Raw genomic sequence first — 19688 nt, forward strand, 5'->3', positions numbered from 1 at the left:
TACACAGGCTCACAAGAGTGAAAGAGGGCATTTGGCCTACACCCCCCTCATTTTCAGTCCCAATGCCTCTGTCTGTGATGCCCCCCGGGGTGGCAGGTGTGTGTGTGTCCTCACAGTGCAGATCAATTATTTGCTTGCAAATATGTTTTTCAGAAAGCCACTTCCTTCCAAGCTCACATTTTAGTTTTAGATTGATGGATACCTGTATTGATTTTTATAGTAAATGTTAAAACAAGGGAACAAAGATAATTCCTTCAGAATATGACAAGAAATGTCCAGGTATCACTTCATTTTAGGAAGTTCTAAATAGTTGCCGTAGCATATCTTGCTGATGTTCTTGCTTTAAATTTCTTCATCTGAAAAACATAGGTATGAATTACCCTAAATCAGGTAATACAAATCAAGGGGAAAGGACCTTCCCTCTGCCATATGCGAAACATCAATCACCAGCTGCTACAGATGTCATGTAAAGACTTATCCTTCTGCCCAGTCTTTCCCTGACCTACAAGATTGGACCCTGATTTATATGTATGAATCCCTTGAATGTTGTTTTATTTGCTTTGATATGTCTTGATGTCTTAATTCTGTTGTATTTATTTTAGCTTGCATGCTTGTTTCAATGGATATTGTTTTTATATTGGGCATAATGAACCCACTCAGAGACTCTGAAAATGTTAAACGGTTTAGAAATGCTTTTAAATAAATATATCAGATAACACACACACACACAGTTCTTGACCCAACATGAGCCCACCACACCTTCCCACCGTACACCCTGGTCAGGACTGTCCAACCTCTGAGGCCCCCACAGATGAGCATGAATATGGCAATGCAGGTATAAACTCCACAATGCGTAGGCCTTATAGCACAAGTGACATGCTACAACTGAAACCAGGGAACTGACTGCATAACTGGAGCCACACCAGACACTATGCATCTGTCACTAGGGATGTGATAGAATTCTGCCCAATTCGGGTTTGAATTTATGCTTAGTTCTTGGCTTGATTAAGAAGAGTTGTGCCATAGGTGTCTCGCTTTTCTAAAATGTATATAGTAGTGTGGATAGCGCTTTTCCTGTTTAGGGCTCTGGATGGTACAGTGTGACTTGGATTAGACAGGAACCCTGTGGAAATCAGATATTTACACGTTCCGGAGTCCCCATGTCTGCTGAAGTGAGGGGGAGGGCCTTCCCTTGTTGCTGTCAATAGGGATCTTGTACACTTGCAACCCAATTAGCCTTTCATGACCAGTCCTGTACTAGACCACCTTTTAAGGCCAAATGGGGACTTTTTGAGTGAAGGTGCTAGACAAATGCTCAGATTGGCGGGAATGTGCTCTCTTGGCAACAGCAAGTTAAAGGCATGTGTTGGGGTGGGGACTGTGAGTTTGGTACTGGGCTGCCGGAGCTCCTTGGATTCTGGGTCCATCACTGTCTCTGCCTCTAAACTCCCACTGTGCATAGGTGCTCACAGCTACAGTTCTGTTCTGCTTGACTCTTGTTAGTTTGTAAATAAATTATCTCAAAGACACGGTAAGCTCCTGGGAACATTTTCTCTTTTGGAAGACTGGTCCTGCTGAGGCTCTCCTGAATTCCCAGGACAGAGCAAAGGTGAAGTGGCTGCATTTAATTTAGTCTGCATTTAAAGGCAAACCTACCTCACTTGCACTTTGTAAAACAATGCACAACCAACCTTTGAAATGCACACTTCTCCAAAAATTGCACTGCAGTTCTCTAGCCAAGTATCTGCACAAAAGCACCTGGACTAAGGTAAAGTGTGCATAAAATGCAGAGCCTGGAAAAGTTACTTTTTTGAACTACAACTCCCATCAGCCCCAGCCAGCATGGCCACTAGATTGGGCTGATGGGAGTTGTAGTTCAAAAAAGTGACTTTTCCAAGCTCTGATAAAATGCATATGTAAGTGAAAGTGATGGATACAGAATGTATGTATTTATTACATTCGCCAGGACTTAGACTCCTATTTAATAGCAGTTAATCCTACTGAGGTGTCCGGAGCACAGTCTTGTCATGTTTTGTTGGATGAGTTTCAGTTGGTTCAGTTCGAGGACGTGGACAAGGTGCTTGGACAGGTTCGTGCAACCACTTCGGTACTGGATCCTTGCCCCTCTTGGCTAATTAAAACTAGCAAGGAAGGAACAGTTGGCTGGGCCAAGGAAGTGATTAATGCCTCTTTATGAGAGGGAGTGGTCCCTGGCTGTCTGAAAGAGGCAGCAGTGAGACCACTCCTGAAAAAACCTTTCTTGGGCCCAGAGGATGTCAGCAGCTACAGACCAGTAGCCAATGTTCCGTTCCTGGGCAAGATCCTGGAACGTGTGGTTGCTGACCAGCTCCAGGCGCTATTGGATGAAACCGATTATCTAGATCCATTTCAATCGGGGTTCAGGCCTGGTTTCGGCACTGAGACGGCCTTGGTCGCCCTGTTTGATGATCTATGTCGGGAGAGAGACAGAGGGAGTGTAACTCTGTTGATTCTCCTTGATCTCTCAGCGGCTTTTGATACCATCGACCATGGTATCCTTCTGGAGAGGCTTGCGGAGTTGGGAGTTGGAGGCACTGCATGGCAGTGGTTCCGCTCCTACTTGGCAGGCCGTCTCCAGAAGATAGTGCTTGGGGAACATTGCTCGACACCGTGGGTACTCCAATGTGGGGTCCCGCAGGGTTCGGTTCTGTCTCCCATGCTTTTTAACATTTATATGAAGCCGCTGGGGGCGGTCATCAGGAGTTTTGGAGTGCGTTGTCATCAGTATGCTGATGACACGCAGCTCTACTTCTCCTTTACATCTTCTTCAGGTGAGGCAGTCGACGTGCTGAACCGTTGCCTGGCTGCGACAATGGACTGGATGAGAACTAACAAACTGAGACTCAATCCTGACAAGACTGAGATGCTGTTGGTGGATGGTTTCTCTGATCGGATGGTGGATATATACCCTATCCTGGATGGGGTTACACTCCCCCTAAAGGAACAGGTGCGTAGTCTGGGAGTCATCTTAGACTCTTCCCTCACACTTGAGGCTCATGTAGCCTCGGTGGCCCGGAATGCGTTCTACCAACTTCGGTTGGTAGCCCAGCTACGTCCCTATCTGAGTAAGGAGGACCTCACATCAGTGGTACATGCTATGGTAACCTCGCGTCTGGACTACTGCAATGCGCTTTACGTAGGGCTACCTTTGAAGACGATTCGGAAGCTACAGCTAGTGCAAAATGCGGCAGCCAGACTGCTAACAAGAACTAAGCGGTCTGAGCATATAACACCTGTGCTAGCCCGTTTGCACTGGCTTCCAATATGCTTCCGGGCCAGATTCAAAGTGTTGGTACTTACCTATAAAGCCTTATACGGCGCGGGACCACGATATCTGTCGGAACGCCTCTCCCGATATGAACCGGCCCGTACACTACGGTCTACTACGAAGGCCCTCCTCCGGGTTCCGACTCATAGGGAAGCCCGGAGAGTGGTGACAAGATCTAGGGCCTTCTCAGTGGTGGCCCCCGAACTATGGAATGGTCTCTCCGAGGAGGTGCGCCTGGCGCCGACGCTATCATCTTTTCGGCGCCAGGTTAAAACCTTTCTCTTCTCTGACGCATTTTAATTCCTGTTAATTGTAAATTATTATATTTTGATTTTAGACTGTACAGTTTTGTGTACAGTTTTGTGTTATTTTTATTGTATTTTTAATGTTCACCGCCCAGAGAGCTGTTGCTAGTCGGGCGGTATATAAGCTTAATAAAATAAATAAATAAATAAATACATGTCAATCCCACCTTTCCTCCAAGGAGCTCAAGATGGCACACATGGTTTTCCTCCCTCTCCATTTTATGCTCACAACAATCCTGTGAGGTAGGTTAGGCTGAGCTACCGTGACTGGCCCAAGGTCACCCAGCAAGCTTCATGGCAGAGTGGGGATTTGAACCCAGGCCTCCTGGGTCCTAGTCCAACACTCTAACTACTATACCACACTGGCTTTCATAATATGCATGATACTGGGACAAATATAAGTATTAAGGAAAGTATCCTTTGCAAAAATGTGTGTATTAAGCAAACTTGCATCCAAAATGTATATATTAGGAGAAATTCACACGAAAATGTTGATGAATTTTTATGAGGATTTTTATTAAAAAAGAATTCACAAACTGATTTGGAAATGTGGACAACTGAACATAAGACTGGAAAGACGTGAAAATGAGAGAAACCAAAATCGACACATTTGCCCATCCCTGCCCATCTCACAGGGTTGCTCTAACTGGATGATGCATGAAATAAAACACGCCCAGAGAGGGCAGAGTGGGACATGTGAGCTGGAAATTCTCCAGCTGCTGACTTTTTAAGTAGCCTTAGCTTCTGCTGCCTCAACACCCTTCCCTCCCATCTGCAGTATAAGAATGGCCTACTTTACTGGGCTGTTGTAAGGATGACTAAGGTGGAGTATATGAAACATGTTGGAAAGTGCACTATGAATGCTATGTATTAACACAGTGAACTGAGCCCTCCTGCAAAAATTATCTGACATACCCCAGAAGCGCATGTGCGCGCACACACATGCATTACTTTGTCCCTCAATCTGCCTCCATTGAGCAACAGCCTTTCCTTTCCTCCTTCCACTTCCATGTCTTCAGGCGCTCACCCTCCCTAAATCTCTCTCTCCTCCCTCCCCATAAATTTCCCCTTTCCCTCCCAGTGCAGTTTTTGCCTTTGAAGACTGCATTAAAGGCCAAGGTGTGAATTATTTTGATGGGCTTGCTCTCCTCCTGCTGCCCCCCCTTTTCTCTCAAGCTGAACTAATGGATTCTCTCTCTCTCTCTCTTTACTCCCTCCTTCTCCCCTCCACGATTCCCGACAGCTAAAAGCATCTCCACAGGAAGAAGTCGGGAAGGAGGCGACAAAAATAAGCGTGAGTTTTTCCGATAATGACTTCTTGGGAAGACTTTTCGATCAAGGGCACAGCTGCAGCCTGCCCCTGCGATGCGGGGGGCCAGAGGTTGTAGCAAAAGTGCTGGGGGGCTGCAGAGTTGAGGACTTGGGAGGTTCTGAGAGAGCATTTCTCGCCTGCCCACTTGCGTCCCACTTTTGATCCAGTTTGCCAGGAAAGAAAGTGGCAGGAAGGAGACATTTTGTGCCCCCTCTGTTCGGGCAGCCTTTGCCAACCTGGTGTGCTCCAGATGTTTTAGATTACAATTCCCATTGGCCCCAGCATCATGTGGCTGTGCTGGCTGAGGCTGAAGGGAGCTGTCATCTCAAACATCAGGAGGGCACCATGTTGGCAAAGGCTGCTGTAAGGAGTTCTGCCCATATGAAGGGCCTCTTCGGCTAGATGCTGCTGCTTCTGACTGGCCGGGGCTCTCCAGAGAGCCTCCCAGCCCTGCTGTTAACCGAGAACGTCCCAGAGTGCAGGACGTGGAATAATGGGCTCAAGTTGGAGGAAGCCAGATTTCAACTGGACATCAGGAAAAACTTCCTAACTGTTAGAGCCATACGACAATGGAACCAGTTACCTAGAGAGGTCGTGGGCTCTCCGACACTGGAGGCATTCAAGAGGCAGCTGGACAGCCATCTGTCGGGAATGCTTTGATTTGGATTCCTGCATTGCGCAGGGGTTTGGCCTTATAGGCCCCTTCCATTCTATGATTTTATGATATTTTTTTAACTGGAAATGCCAGAGACAGAAATGCCAGGGTCCCCCACCAACATGCAAAGGAATGCGTGCACTCGGCCACTGAGTGCCATCCCTCCCCAAAGTGCTCCAGCTTATAGGAATAAAATGCCATGTGGCACATGCCACAGCGTGGTCATCTCAGAGGTTGGCACATCCAGTCCCGCTGGCCCCCAGGCCTGTCCGCCCCTCTTTCTCTGGAGCCTGTAGCACCCCCTGAAGGCTGTGTTGGCTCAGCAGGCCCAAAGGGGGTGCCAGTGCCAAGAGTTGCCCCTCCAGGGGCCATGGCAGCCTGTTGCTGTGCCTCCCGTGGGCAATGAATTCTCTCTGGCTCCCTCTTTCAGAACGTCTTTCACAGTCTTTGAAGTCTTCTGCACACAAATGGAAGAGGAATTCTTCCCCCTATTCAGGCCTCTTGTTGTTAGCAGAGCTGTGTGCTGGATTTGGTTGCGGCCCAAACCAAATCCGGTGAATTTGGGGTGATTCGGACCTCTGTCAAGTTGTGCAGAGTCCTAGTTGTTAGCTTGTCTCATTGAATTTGATGGGAGAGATTCCCACCCTTGTGGAACATCGCCACTGAAATCCATGGGGTTGCGAAGCATTCTTCTTTGCAGTGTGTTCAACATCATGGAATGGATGTGCATCTTCATTTCCTCGCATCTCAAGATCAGCCTTCCTCAGACTGGTGCTCTCCAGATGTTTCTGACTACAACTCCCATCAGCACCAGCCAGCAAGGTCACATGATGCAGGGGCCGGTGGGAGTTGTAACCCAAGACAGGGCACCGGGTTGGGGAAGGCTGGTCTAGATACTAAGACTGGGGACGGGCCTCTGGCTGAAAAGAGTAATGAGGGGAAAACTCCACCTCTGCGGTTTGGAATAGAGCTCAGAAAACCAAACTCCACTCCCCCCACCCAAAACAAATATTGGAAAATAGCTGTTTATTCCAAACCCTTTGGACCCTGTAATAAGATGATTTGAAATGTGGTGTTGGAGGAGAGCTTTGTGGATAACATGGACTGCAAAAAAGACAAATAACCGTGTGTTAGAACAAATTAAACCAGAACTATCACTAGAAGCTAAAATGATGAAACTGAGATTATCATATTTTGGACACGTAATGAGAAGAGATGATTCACTAGAAAAGACAATAATGCTGGGAAAAACAGAAGGGAGTAGAAAAAGAGGAAGGCCAAACAAGAGATGGATTGACTCCATAAAGGAAGCCACAGACCTGAACTGACAAGATCTGAACAGGGTGGTTCATGACAGATGCTCTTGGAGGTCTCTGATTCATGGGGTCGCCATAAGTCGTAATCAACTTGAAGGCACATAACAACAACAACAAGATGATGTAATCAGGAGCATAAAAGGGTCTGATCACACACACCCCATTTTAATCTGAGCCAGAGAAAAACGTTCTGGGCCATAAAACAGGAGTGTGGCCCTCCAGTTGTTGTTCTTCTCCAGCTCAATTCCTGATTGATGGCCAGACGAGCTGCAGGGAGCTGTTGTCCAGCAACATCTGGAGGGCCACAGGTCATCCACTACTGCTGCAAAACTTGCCTTGCATTTGGGGTGACCATTATAAGGCCTCCAAGATCCTTAATTCTGAGTCAGGAAACACTGTAGCAATCATGGGTGATGGGGCGATGGTCTGGCAGAGGCCGCATGTGGCAGCTCCTTACAGGCACCTTGTGGCCATTGGACAGCTGGGAGCAGAGGGCACTGGAGGGAGGCGTCACAGTGGAATGTGACCAGAGCTCAACGTTGCAGATCTAGCAGAAGGCCTAGAGCTGCCAGGCAGAGAGAGGAAGGATGTGGCAGGAAGGCTGGGCAGACAGGCATTTGGAAAGGCATGCCACCAAGGAGCAGAACATCAGAAGAGCCTGGCTGCTGGATCAGGCCAGTGGCCCACTGAGTCCAGCATCCTGTTCTCACAGTGGCCAGTCAGATGCCCCAAAGGGAAGCCCGCAAGCGGGACCAGAGCCAACATCAGCCATCTCCCAGCACTTGTGATTCCCAGCAATTGGTATCCAGAGGCACACTGCTTCCAGCAGTGGAGGCTGAGTGTAGCAATCGTGGCTAGTAGCCAGTAATAGCCAGCCTTCATAGCTAGTAGCCTTATTCTCCTCCAATAATGTGTCTAATCCTTTTTAAAAGCCATCTAAGTTGGTGGTCATCTTGTGGGAGCAAATTCTGTAGTTTTAACTATGCTCTGTGTGAAGAAGCCCTTGCTTGGTTGGTCTGCCTTGAATCCGCCAACATTCAGCTTGATTGGATGTCCATGAGTTCCAGAGAGCCCACTTTCTCCATGCCATCATGATTTTGTACACCTCTATCACTACTGCCTTGTCGGTAAAATAAAAAGCTGCAAATGCTGCAACGTTTCCTCAAAGGGGAGGAAACAGAACTCACCCCATGGTCCTGAAACGTTTACAGACAGGCTAGGCCTGGGGCATGCTGGGGACAGCCTGGGTGGGCACAGCTACACTAGGGAGGATAATGTTTGCAGCTTTCTCTCTTTAGCCCTGAATGGAACCTCAGGCTGGGAGAGCCAAGCACAGGTGCTTCAGGGGCTGCCTGTGTTTCTAGTCCCACCATCATAATTCGTGACAGGCAGGCGGATGTTCTGCGGCTCAGCGTTCACCAAAGGGTTTGGCAAAATGACCCTGTTCCATCAAAAGTGGGGAAAGAGCTTGTGTATGTTTGTGTGGCTTCCAAGCTCAAATCCAAATCTGGGGATCATGTTGTTGTTGTTGTTGTTATTTATTTATTTATACTCCGCCTTCCGGCCAAAGGCCCTCCAGGCGGCTTACAAAAAACCCACAAATATAAAAATACAATATAAAATGCATCAATAAAATAATACCATTTACAAACTACAATTTACAAAAGTCAAATAACTGCTCCTAGCTAACAATGTAAGATGCATGACACATGAGGGAAAAGGGACAGGGAAGAACAAGGAGAAAAGTGCGCTCAGGCACCGGTTCTTAAATTACAGTTCTTGACCAGCTGGAATGGAAGCAGGTAGCCTGATAGCATGGTGGCTACTGGAGAGGTCAAGGGCAGCTAGTCACTCAGCAGAGGCGATGAAACAGCTCATGGATGGATCAGCTTTGGCATGGAAACAAAACACATCTTTGCTGCTGAAGCCACGAGGCATCCTGGCGAGCACGTTGTGAGGCCTGCTTCCACGTTGTGCTTCCACTAATGGCACTGGAAGCACAATGAGGTCTGAACAACTCAACCCAGTCCCTGTGACCCCTAAACCTGGCGCCCACTCCTTTCCTTCCTCCAAAGTTCCTGGCACTGGCAAAGTCTCTCTGGAAACCTCTGTGAGATGCCAGCCTCCCTATGGGCCAGGGGCAGCCCAACGTGGTACCTTCCAGCCATTTTTGGCTAGAGCCCCCATCATCCTGACCTTTGGCTATGCTGGCTGGGTCTACGACATCCGAAAGGCACCATCCTGACAACTTGTGTCCCAGGTGCCAGGGAGCCTGGGAAACATGGGATTCAGAGAACTACATTTCCCATGGCCCCCTGTGCCTGGGATGCTGCTGTTGCAGCATTGCATGTGCCAGGGAAGATGCGAGAGAGGCCCCCAGGGAAAACTTGCCACTTCTGCTGCCTTACCACAGCCAGCCAGCAAGTTTGGGGAAAGGAAAGGTGCAGCTAGGAACGCAAGTTTCTGAAGGCAGCCATTTAAATGTTTCTTCCTGCTTGACAAGTCTACTTTTGTAACAGCATGACAGATGTTACCCAAGCCAGCCTTGGGTGGTTGCAGTGGGGATTTTAAATGTCCTGGAGGGTACCATTTGAGGCCCTGCTGGATCCACAACAATTTTTTACCTCCTGTGGCCAACTGATAAATTATAGCCAAGTCCTTTGCCAGAGCAAGGACGGTGTGAGAAATAAATCGCTCAGGCCAAGGACTTCTGCTTTTCCTTTGACTTCCATTTACACTGATAGATGTAGCTGTCTCAGGCTAGGAAGCCCACAGTAAAACTCTCTCTGAGAGGGCCCCCAGCAGGCAAGCACCCCCCCCACGTTCTCCTAACTTAGCGGCTCTGCCTGTTTATCAGTTTCCTCATTGCTGGAGCCTCCTTCTTCCAATAAAACTTTTACACCACTGGCTCTTATTTTTATGACTGGGAGACAGGATAAACCGATCCCCACATTCCAGATAGCCTGGGGACTGAAAATGAGGTCCATAAATTGCCCCAGTGGAGGAGAAGATGGTGACCAGAAAGATTTGTTTAGTGAACACATGGCAGCCAACCAAAGACATGAGTGTGGTGATATCAAAGAGAAATCAAGAGCACATTATTTTATTTATTGCATTTGTATCCCACCTTTTATTCAAGGAGGTCAAGGAGGCGTACATGGTTCTCCCCATACTCATTTAATCCCCCAAATCCTGTGAGGTAGGTTAGGTTGCGAGACAGTGAGCTGCCCAAGGTCACCTGGTGCATCTCATGGCTGGGGGGGGGAGGATTCAAACCCTGATCAGCTAGTTTCTAGTCCAACACTCTAACCACTACACCACACTGGCTCTGAATGAATGAGAGCAGTAGATGCCAATACCTCCTCTAGGATGCACACCTTAACATGGTGAGGGGGGTTGAGAGTGTCAAAGGAGCTGAGAGCAATGCTGTCAGGAGTCTAGACCAAGAGGCTAAACTCCTAGCAGGGTCACCCAAGGCGAAATGGTCAAAGCTGAGACACCAGATTAAGATGCATCCAGACTCAGAGGAAGGCAATGGTAAACCACCTCTGAATACCTCTGACCACGAAAACCCTATGAACAGAGCACAAAAGCAGAACTACAGTTGAAAGTCAAGAAGACTAAAGTAATGACAACAGAAGATTTATGTAACTTTAAAGTTAACAATGAGGACATTGAACTTGTCAAGGATTATTAATACCTTGACACAGTCATTAACCAAAATGGAGACAATATTCAAGAAATCAGAAGAAGGCTAGGACTGGGGAGGGCAGCTGTGAGAGAACTAGAAAAGGTCCTCAAATGCAAATATGTATTACTGAACACTAAAGTCAGGATCATTCAGACCATGGTATTCCCAATCTCTATGTATGGATGTGAAAGTTGGACAGTGAAAAAAGCGGGTAAGAGAAAAATCAACTCATTTGAAATGTCCTGTTGGGGGAGAGCTTTGCGGATACCGTGGACTGCGAAAAAGACCAATAATTGGGTGTTAGAACAAATTAAACCAGAACTGTCACTAGAAGCTAAAATGATGAAATGGAGGTTATCATACTTTGGACACATCATGAGAAATGATTCATTAGAAAAGATAATAATGCTGGGAAAAACAGAAGGGAGTAGAAAAAGAGAAAGACCAAACAAGAGATGGATTGATTCCATAAAGGAAGCCACAGACCTGAACTTACAAGATCTGAACAGGGTGGTTCATGACAGATGCTCTTGGAGGTCGCTGATTCATAGGGTTGCCATAAGTTGTAAGAGACTTGAAGGCCCATAACAAGATGCCAATAATGATTGTATGGAAAAATAAAATAGAATCTGAATATGCAGCTTAACATATACACTTAACTATACTCAGAAGACAATGTGCAAGATCAAAATTATCTACGAATTATTACTGACTCCTACCCTGACCCACCTGAACTCCACCAGCCCTCTAGTTAAAGCTCACGACATCACCAGAGCTGTCTTAATTAAATGATCTGAACAAAATAGCTACCAGGCCAGATAAAGTGACATTCCAGGAATCAGGCTCCTGCGATCTTAGATGCATATTAGTATCCCAAGCCTTACTGGGGTACAGGCAGGCTTACGGAGGACGCCCAACACTGCTAAGAACGTGAAATAACAACTCTTCCTCGCGTTGGCGTCTTGTCTTAGCTCAAGTCAGGCTTTGCAAACATTTCTGCTTCTCCCACACTCTGCACTCCAAACAAGCATTCAGGCCTATTTCCGTCATGAGCCAAAGAGAGTCTCTCAACCAACGGTTTCTTTCTTTCCACTCCACAGCAGCTTGTGGAGTGATCACCTTCACCGTGCACACTCATTTGCCCCAAAGATTGAGCTCAGTAACAGAGCATTGCTTGCCTGATGGCGGGAGCAAATGCAGTATCTCTGGAATCTATAGGGCCTCTGCAAGCCCACCCGTTTATCCCCTTTTCCCTGCAATAAGTAACATGCCGATAATCCTATTGATACAGGGCTGTTCTCTCTCTCTGTTTGCAGTAAGGAATGCAAAGCACTCTGAGTGCTTCAGAAAAGTGCCAGCTGCCAAGATCTTGCTCACTCAAGGTCCATCAATCGATTTCCCCACACTCAAGCCCTTTTCCCTTGTCCTGATGTGTCGAACAAGGGTGCATGTGAATGCGTGGGGAGGGGAGATGCATTGCAGTTGATCTCTATACTCCCTGAGTGATGCACTTTCATTTCCATGCATGAAGTGAGTGCATGGGCACCACACCTCTCCACATGAATGGGAGCTCTGCAAAAGCAGAGTTCCCAATCCTGAAGAGAGGCTCCTGATTTAAACAAATGTGAATAGGGTTTTTTTTTGGGGGGGGGGCTGAAAAGAAATATTGTTACTATATTTTTCATGACTGGCAACTGAATATGCCATCTGATTTCACTGAAAAGAACACTGAGTATTTCAGGAAATGAAAGGGCCCATCTCATCTGTGATGGACCGTTCACACATGGTGCTGTCATCCAGAGTGGACAAGAATGCCCAGAGTTCTTGGGCAGATAGCAGGACCCAAGTATTCTGGTGGGGGCCACCCGTAACAACTGCCCTGGGTCCCCTTTTGTGGTGCTTGAGGAGTGCTGGGAAGTCTGAGACTGCCGTTAAATTTCTTCACGATACCCAGTGTTGCTGTGTTGGGGGTGCTGTGGGGCACTGTAAGGAATTTAAATCACGGCCCGTAAGAACTCGGGGCATGCTTGGGCCACTGCTAATAGTGGTCACCATTGCTCAGCAAGCCTGCCCAGGCTGGCAGGGAGCCTTACCACTGTGGGAAGGGAGAGGCCCCACTGTCTGGTACTGTGCAGAAGGATCTCTCAACCCGGGAGCCAGCCCTGGGAATCAGCCCCAAGTGGGTGCAAAAGGATATGGCCATTGGCTCATCTAGCTGGGTGGAGACACTCCCTGTTCTGCCAGTTCCAGTGCGTCACTACTCACTACCCCTCTTTCCTGAAAACAGGGACACACGACGCTCTTCAAACCCCATCCTCTTTTCACTGTAAAAGAGTGTGGGAGCAGCACGAGTGCTTCTTTAAAAAAAATCTGCATCAAAGAGGTTTCACAGCTGATTGGCAGATCAACCCGTTGCCCCTCCAGGTGTGGCCAATGGAAACACTTTCCTGTAGGTGACCAGTGTGCTCGCAGCCTCTGACTGGCTGCGGTTCTCCAGGGTTTCAGACGGGTGTCTCTTCCAGCCCTACCTGCTCTGCCATTGAGCTACAAACCTTCCCTGGGGCAGGAGCAGCCACAACGTGGCCGCATTGTAGCCAGGCTAGGACAAATGGCCAGGAGTGATGGAATGCAGGGAGGCAGGGGAAAGAAAGGCTCAGTAAAAATCAGACTGTCCCCCACACACACATTAGGTGTGGATGGGTCACTCAATAAACAAAGGTGACTGTCCGCATTGTGTCTCATTTGGGTGCCTTTGGACTGGCTGGCAATTTCTTTGTTTGCTCACTTGCTTGCTTTTAACAAGTTGCTACTCCTGTTCTCTGTGCATGAACAGGAGCCAGTTTACCTTGTCTCCTGTGCCCTGTCGCCGTAGGGCACACTTCAAGGCAGTTGTGCAATCCTCATAAAAGTGGGACAAGTTTTGAACCATCAGCCTGGGCTTTATCCAACACGCACTACATTAGACCGTATTCTGAATATTTTCCGAGTGGGGGTGGGAGTAGAATGTGTTATTCCATCAGATTTCAAGAATGGAGTGGGGGGAAGAGAGAGAGACCCTCCTGATCCCATATTCTTCTGCTGCCATGTTGCTTGGGAGTTTTGGTCCAGCCACCAATGACCTCCAAGAGGATCTTAGCCTACAGGCACCTGGTTGGCCACTGTGAGAACAGGATGCTGGACTGGATGGCTTCCCTGTCGCCTGATTCAGCTGCTGCCTGGAGGCTCTCCTGATGTGCACCAGTCATCTCCTCTTCTTGTTATGGTTTTGTCATTCAGGGTCATGGTGGAAAACAGTCGCCTGTCACTGCAGGAAATGTCTCCTTCGATTTATCCCAGCATCCAAAGAACAAGTTTTCGCTAAGGAGGCAATAATCTAATTTACTGAGCAGATTAGAATCCCAAACCCATTTAGGCTCACGTGAATGGAATGAGGAGATGCACTAATTAGTTAAATGAAATAAATGTTCTTGGCCTCTTGTGTCCCCCCCATCCTCCCCCCTCACATGCTTGTCTCAAGCTGTTCCCATTCCAACTGGGGGGGGGATCACTTTCTCAATTATCTTCCAGCTCATTACAGCAGAGGGTTTTGCCCATGATAAAAATAGAATAATATTTAAAAAGCACTTATTCCAATTGCCGTTCCTCTGACATTGTGTCATTTTAATAACGCTTGGCAGGCGTAGATTCCCCCGTTGGGCAGCAGGCAAACAGCTGCCGCTTGGTGTGGAAAGCAAGCCACCCACCGCTGCTGAGGGTGGGGTGGGGGTCTGATCCTGCAAGGACCCCACAAGGCCCATGAATGCTGCACACTTTCAGTAGCTGAGGTTGCTCAGCGCCATACAGGATCCCCACTTCCCCTCCTTTGGCCAGACCTGGCAGACCTGCCCCTGCCTTGAAGGGGGGGCGTTACGAGATGTCTTTCTGCAACACTCAGACACACCGTAACCCCTTCAGGACCCAGTGTCTGCAGTGTTTTAATTGAATTTTAATTCCCCCCATAGAAATGAATTGCATCTGTCTGCTTACTTGGGATAAACTAAAGTGGTAAAATTGGGGATACGCCTGAGGGAGAGGCTAATCCTGCTCTGTGGGTGCTTCCAGACAGGGACTTCATTTGCAAATGGGTCATTTGAGATATCATCACAAATGGGTCATTAACAATAAGGAGGGGTGGGGCGGCTTTGCAGAGCCCCCCCCCCAGAAATGGTAAATCCAAATTAATTGACAGTGGGGGAAGGAATGGCATTTTGATGCTGATGATGTCATACAGGTGATACAAAAAAAAAGGTTGTTTGCAGGGTTGGCCTCTTGCTCCATCTCTTACCAGGTTCAGGGAGTGGGTCATGGTGAGGTGGCTTTTCCCTGTAGCCAAGTGAATGTCAGGACAGCAAAGAAGACCCTCCTTGGGAAAGCAGGTATGCCAAAGCCCCCCTCAGCAACACATTGCCCACAATGACAGAGCTGCCAGTGTGGCACTGGGGTGCTTTTTTAAAAACTAGAGGGGGCTTAAGGGGCAGCCTGGGGGTCCAAGGGGGAGGCCAGCGGCAGAGTGATGCGTGCCCACATGTCTAAATGCCAACCACACAATCATCAACGTTCCCATTCTTGATAAAGACCTAAATTCAGATTCAGAAATGCCTTACTGGACCCAAGAGCTCAAGACATAGCACCTTCGTGGGAATCAGTAACCCATAAATTCTTGCCAAGGGTGAAATTAACTTTTGTGCCAATTACACTGGAAATGACTCTGGGTTCCCCGAAGGCCAATTTCTGAGCCCTATACTGTTTAAGCGGGACTTGGGAACATAGATTTTTGTCGGTCTGAAGAAGACTGGAAACCATTAAAAAAAAGCTGAAGAAGGTGCTTTGAGCCAAGACAGAGACACACAGGGAATTTATTTAAACCGGCTTTCTAATGATGCCTCCGTTTCAGAAAGACTTACGATCCGCTGGCAAGGCCCATCTACCATTTGGAGGGACTCAGAAGGTAAATAGCCTTTAAAGTAATTTGGAGACTCTTTGTGCATTCATGCAAATGTACATCTCCAGATAAATGTTAGGGAGGGGGCAGATGGCACCCACTGAAAAGCAGCTTCATTCTCTGACCTGCCCTTCCCCAAATCTCAAAAGGGTGTGAGTTCATTGTGGCTACATGATGGACAGTAGCAGGTGGTGGCACTCTGCACATGCTTGAAAGGTGTCTCTTCTTACAGGATTACTTTACAGGTTACAGAACTGAGCCCCAAACCTGAAAATGGGGTTCTGGGGCTGCCTTTGTGGACTCCTGATTCAAAAACCTCTGCTTGAGACTCTGGGCACTTTCAGACTGTTGCTGTTTTCGGGCAGGATTCAATCACATACCAGCAAATTCTGGTTGCACACTTAAAGCTGATTTAGCACTCTTGCACAGCAATCCTGCTTCGTCCCCAAAACTGGACTTTTTTTCAATAAGGAAAGTGATGGTGGAATGCACTGGAAAGTGTGAAATAACATTTGCTTGATGCAACATGGTCTAGCCAATGTCGCCTAACCTCCTGCCAAACTTTATTCACAGAAATAAGGATAAATGCTCTGAACCCACTTAAAACTGAACTGCTGCTGTTCCCCAGGCACAAGCTTTGATGGTCTCCTTGCGCTCCTATGGAAAATGCCAGAACTCAGCCATAACTGGGACCATCCCTTTGGCCTTAAAGGCCATTTGCCCCCTAATCCTAGAGGTGTGGGATAGGCTGGAAATCCCAGCACAATTAAATCTTATTGAAGCATTCCCCCCACCTCCCAGCCCAAATGTTTGGTAGGTTTCTTTAGCACCATCATCGAGGTCCTTCAAGAATGTGCTCCCTTGGAAATGAATTCAGAGCTGAGTACAGATATACTGAGGCTAAGACAAAGCTTCAACTTTTGGAGAGTGGCTCCCTTTAAATTGGCCTGGCTAAAAATGAGGTTGCGTCTCACACCAAACTAGTGATACTCTGGGCTCCTCAGCAGGAAAGGAAAGCAGCAGCCACAGCATATGAGAAAGTTCCCTCTTCTGCACATTGGAAGGTGTTTTATAGCCCCTTTGATATTAGATGCAACACCTGCCAAAGACAATCAGATGGCAAATTTCACACTTTTTAATTACACCCCCCCATCTGCAGGTGTTTGCCTCCCCTCTTTTCCTTCAAGCAGTGGGCACTCCTTGCTGCACTTTCAATGGGTCTTCCATCTTCTTGACCCTAATTTTATGTGCTAATTCCTACTAAAAATGTAAATGTACTGGCTTCAAGTCCATTCCGACTTATGGCGACCCTGTGAATAGGGTTTTCATGAGGCTGAGAGGCAGTGACTGGCCCAAGGTCACCCAGTGAGCTTCATGGCTATGAGGTGATTCGAACCCTGGTCTCCCAGGTTGTAGTCCAACACTCTAACCACTATGCCACACTGGCTCCCAATTCCTAATAATCGACAGCAAAACAAAAGGCATAAAAACGAGCACCAGGGAAGTGGTGAAAGAGCTAAGAAAGGAAGCTGGGCAGCCACTGGCCCTGACCTCCCCTTGGCCACAAACTCACTCAGCTTTTGCAAAGCTGCCGTTGCCTCGACCTCAGCTCCCACCCCAATATAGGAGAATCTTGCTGACCTACTTTACAGGACTGTTGTTGTAAAGATGACAGTCAGATAATGAATGTGCAGCTGAAATGTGCTAAGCATGATTTTACCGCGCATGGGCTTAGTCTGATACATACCAGATGCCTCATGATGACAGCAGAAGAGCATGGAAGGAAGCCCTTAGCCCATACCTGCTTCACCACTTTTGGGTGACAGAGCCCTTTGAGAATCTGATGAAAGCTATGGAGTTCCATAGATAATATGTACATACAATTTATTTTATTGCATTCAAAATCATTTTTTTTGCACCCATGGACACTCTAGGGGGCCCAAGGGCCACAGGTCAAGAACCTGTGCCTTAGCCCAGGCCCCCTCCAAGCTATAACGGAACCAGGGGCTATCCACTTAGCCCTCCCCTCCAGCCACTGTTTTTATTGTGCATTCGTGATTAGTTGTACCCATGATGATATCAGGGCAGCTATACGTGATCTTAGATTTGTGGTGCCTGAGGTGCTATAAGGAAGGACTGTCAGCCTTTGGGCTGCATGTTGACGGTTTTGCCACCCAAAAGAGCACAACTCTCCATCTCTGCCCATCCTGAGCTAACCTCCCTCTTCTCCCTCATATAGTAAAAAGGTACAGTGCTGTAAAGATAACAAGAATATTCCTTCCTGACCCCTGTAATGAAGCATGAAACATCATTCTGCTTTTTCTCCCAGCCTGAATAACTGCAAACCTGATTAAGGGCCATAAAGTTACCTAGCCCTTCTGCATTCCCCCGGCTCGGAGAAGCTCCGGGTCTGAGCTGGGAGATGTGCAAAGTTGCAGTGCCTTTTATTGGCTCTGAATTTGCCGGCTGTTAATTTCTCTCAGGGACTCCTTGATCGAGTATGATGAAGTTGACAGGAGGACCTGATTCCTTCCCACGAGACAGGAAGAGGAGGGAAAGGGGTAGCAGGCATACTTTGCCCCACATAGCTCATTGGGTCATGGGGTCTGCTGGGGCTGGCCAAGAGGCTGGTTTTGCTCTGGGCCCTGTAGAACGCTTTGCCTCCCAGATCCAAGGAGCAGCAGGTCCAGCCATTTAAACCGGGGTCCGACCCCAACACATACTGCAGATGATCCCAAGTCCAAAATTGGGAATGCTTCCAATTTTGGAACCCAAGAGAGTTGCTGCAGTCAGTGTAGATATTGCTGACCCAGATGGAGAAAGGGTATGGCTCAGTGGAAGGCAGTTCTGAGTTCCCAAAGTGGAAGTCTCAGTGGTAGGAGCGAAAAAGTGCCCATAGGGGTGGGAACACGAGAAGACGCCGTAAACCTTAAAACACAGTCTGCGTTTGTGTTAGAATTGCTTGTTAATATGTGTTTTTTTAAATATCTTTTTAACCCTTTTTTTAAAGCTGTTTTTAAAGCTGTTTTTAAAAATGTCTTTAACGTTGTTTTGTTTTAATGTATTTTAAGGTCTGTTTTTATGATGTTTTAAAGTGTTTTTAGCGTTTCTGTTTGCTGCCCTGGGCTCCTGCTGGGAGGGAGGGCAGGATATAAACCAAGTAATAAATAAATAAAAATAAATGAAAACCAAGTCAGACCGTTGGTCCACCTAGCTCAGTATTGCCTTCACTGACCAGCAGGGGCTTTCCAGGGCTGCAGGCAGGGTTAGGGGGTAGAAAGACACTCGCTGCTCGCTGGTTTCAGTGCACCTCCACCTCTCTCTTCTGAAAACAGGGGCACACAACACTAGTCAAATGCCACCCCCTTTTACTGTAAAACCTGGTGGGAGCTGCTTGAGTGCTTTTTTTTTTTAATTCAGCTTCAATGAGATTTTGCAACTGATTGGCCGGTCAACCTGTTGCCCCTCCAGGTGTGGCCAATGGAGATGCTTTGATCTGGTGACTAGTTGTGTTTACAGCAGGGGTTAAATGAACCCTCCTTGCTGCCATGGCTTTCCCCCCCTGTAATGGCCAGTAAAGTGAGGGCGGAGGAGAGGGAAGCACCTAGAAAAGAAAGAAAGAGGGCTATGGGGAAATAAGGGGTGGAGGAGACATTTAAGGTTACAGGGACCAGCCTATTGCTGCCCCACTTGGTTTCAGCCCCATGTGGGTTATTTATTTTATTTATTATTTATTTTATTATTTCATTTATATCCCACCCTTCCAGCAGGAGCCCATTGTGGGTTAACTGGCAACTGGCCCAGGACGCAGACTCAACCCGACTGAAGTTGGGATAGGAGGGAAGCTAGGACCCAGGGAAGCTGTCTTGGGAATGGGTTGAGCAATGGAGCTGTACATAAAGGGTGTCAGTAGTGGGGGTAGGTGGGGAGGCTCCAGCTCCAGGGTTTGTACTGGCTTGCTGCAGCATGCAGGCCCAACCCAAATCCATCCCATAGTGGCTACTAGCCCCAGTATGCAAACTCCCATTGGGAGCTGCCACGCAGGGGCATGGCTTGATTTTTGTTGGGACTGCAGTAGAGGAGGAAAAAGCGAAACCCTGTTCTGCACCTGCCATGGTCAC

At 47.7% G+C, this 19688-nt stretch overlaps 1 protein-coding gene across 2 annotated transcripts in view; it reads left to right on the forward strand.

Moving 5' to 3' along the window:
* VSTM2L (V-set and transmembrane domain containing 2 like) overlaps positions 1 to 19688 on the forward strand; it is a 45415-nt gene that overhangs the window by 15665 nt on the left and 10062 nt on the right. Inside the window, exons 1-2 of one of the 2 annotated variants that reach the window (XM_061630183.1) lie at positions 14931 to 15001; positions 15520 to 15573. In XM_061630183.1, the coding sequence (XP_061486167.1) occupies positions 14963 to 15001; positions 15520 to 15573 (93 nt within the window). In that variant the 5' untranslated portion in view covers positions 14931 to 14962. Of the gene's footprint in view, positions 1 to 4855; positions 4907 to 14930; positions 15002 to 15519; positions 15574 to 19688 lie in introns of those variants that run through there. The other variant, XM_061630184.1, reaches the window with a different exon arrangement.

Source organism: Rhineura floridana, chromosome 6 (genome assembly GCF_030035675.1).
Source record: "Rhineura floridana isolate rRhiFlo1 chromosome 6, rRhiFlo1.hap2, whole genome shotgun sequence".
Classification (NCBI taxonomy): Eukaryota; Metazoa; Chordata; class Lepidosauria; order Squamata; family Rhineuridae; genus Rhineura; species Rhineura floridana.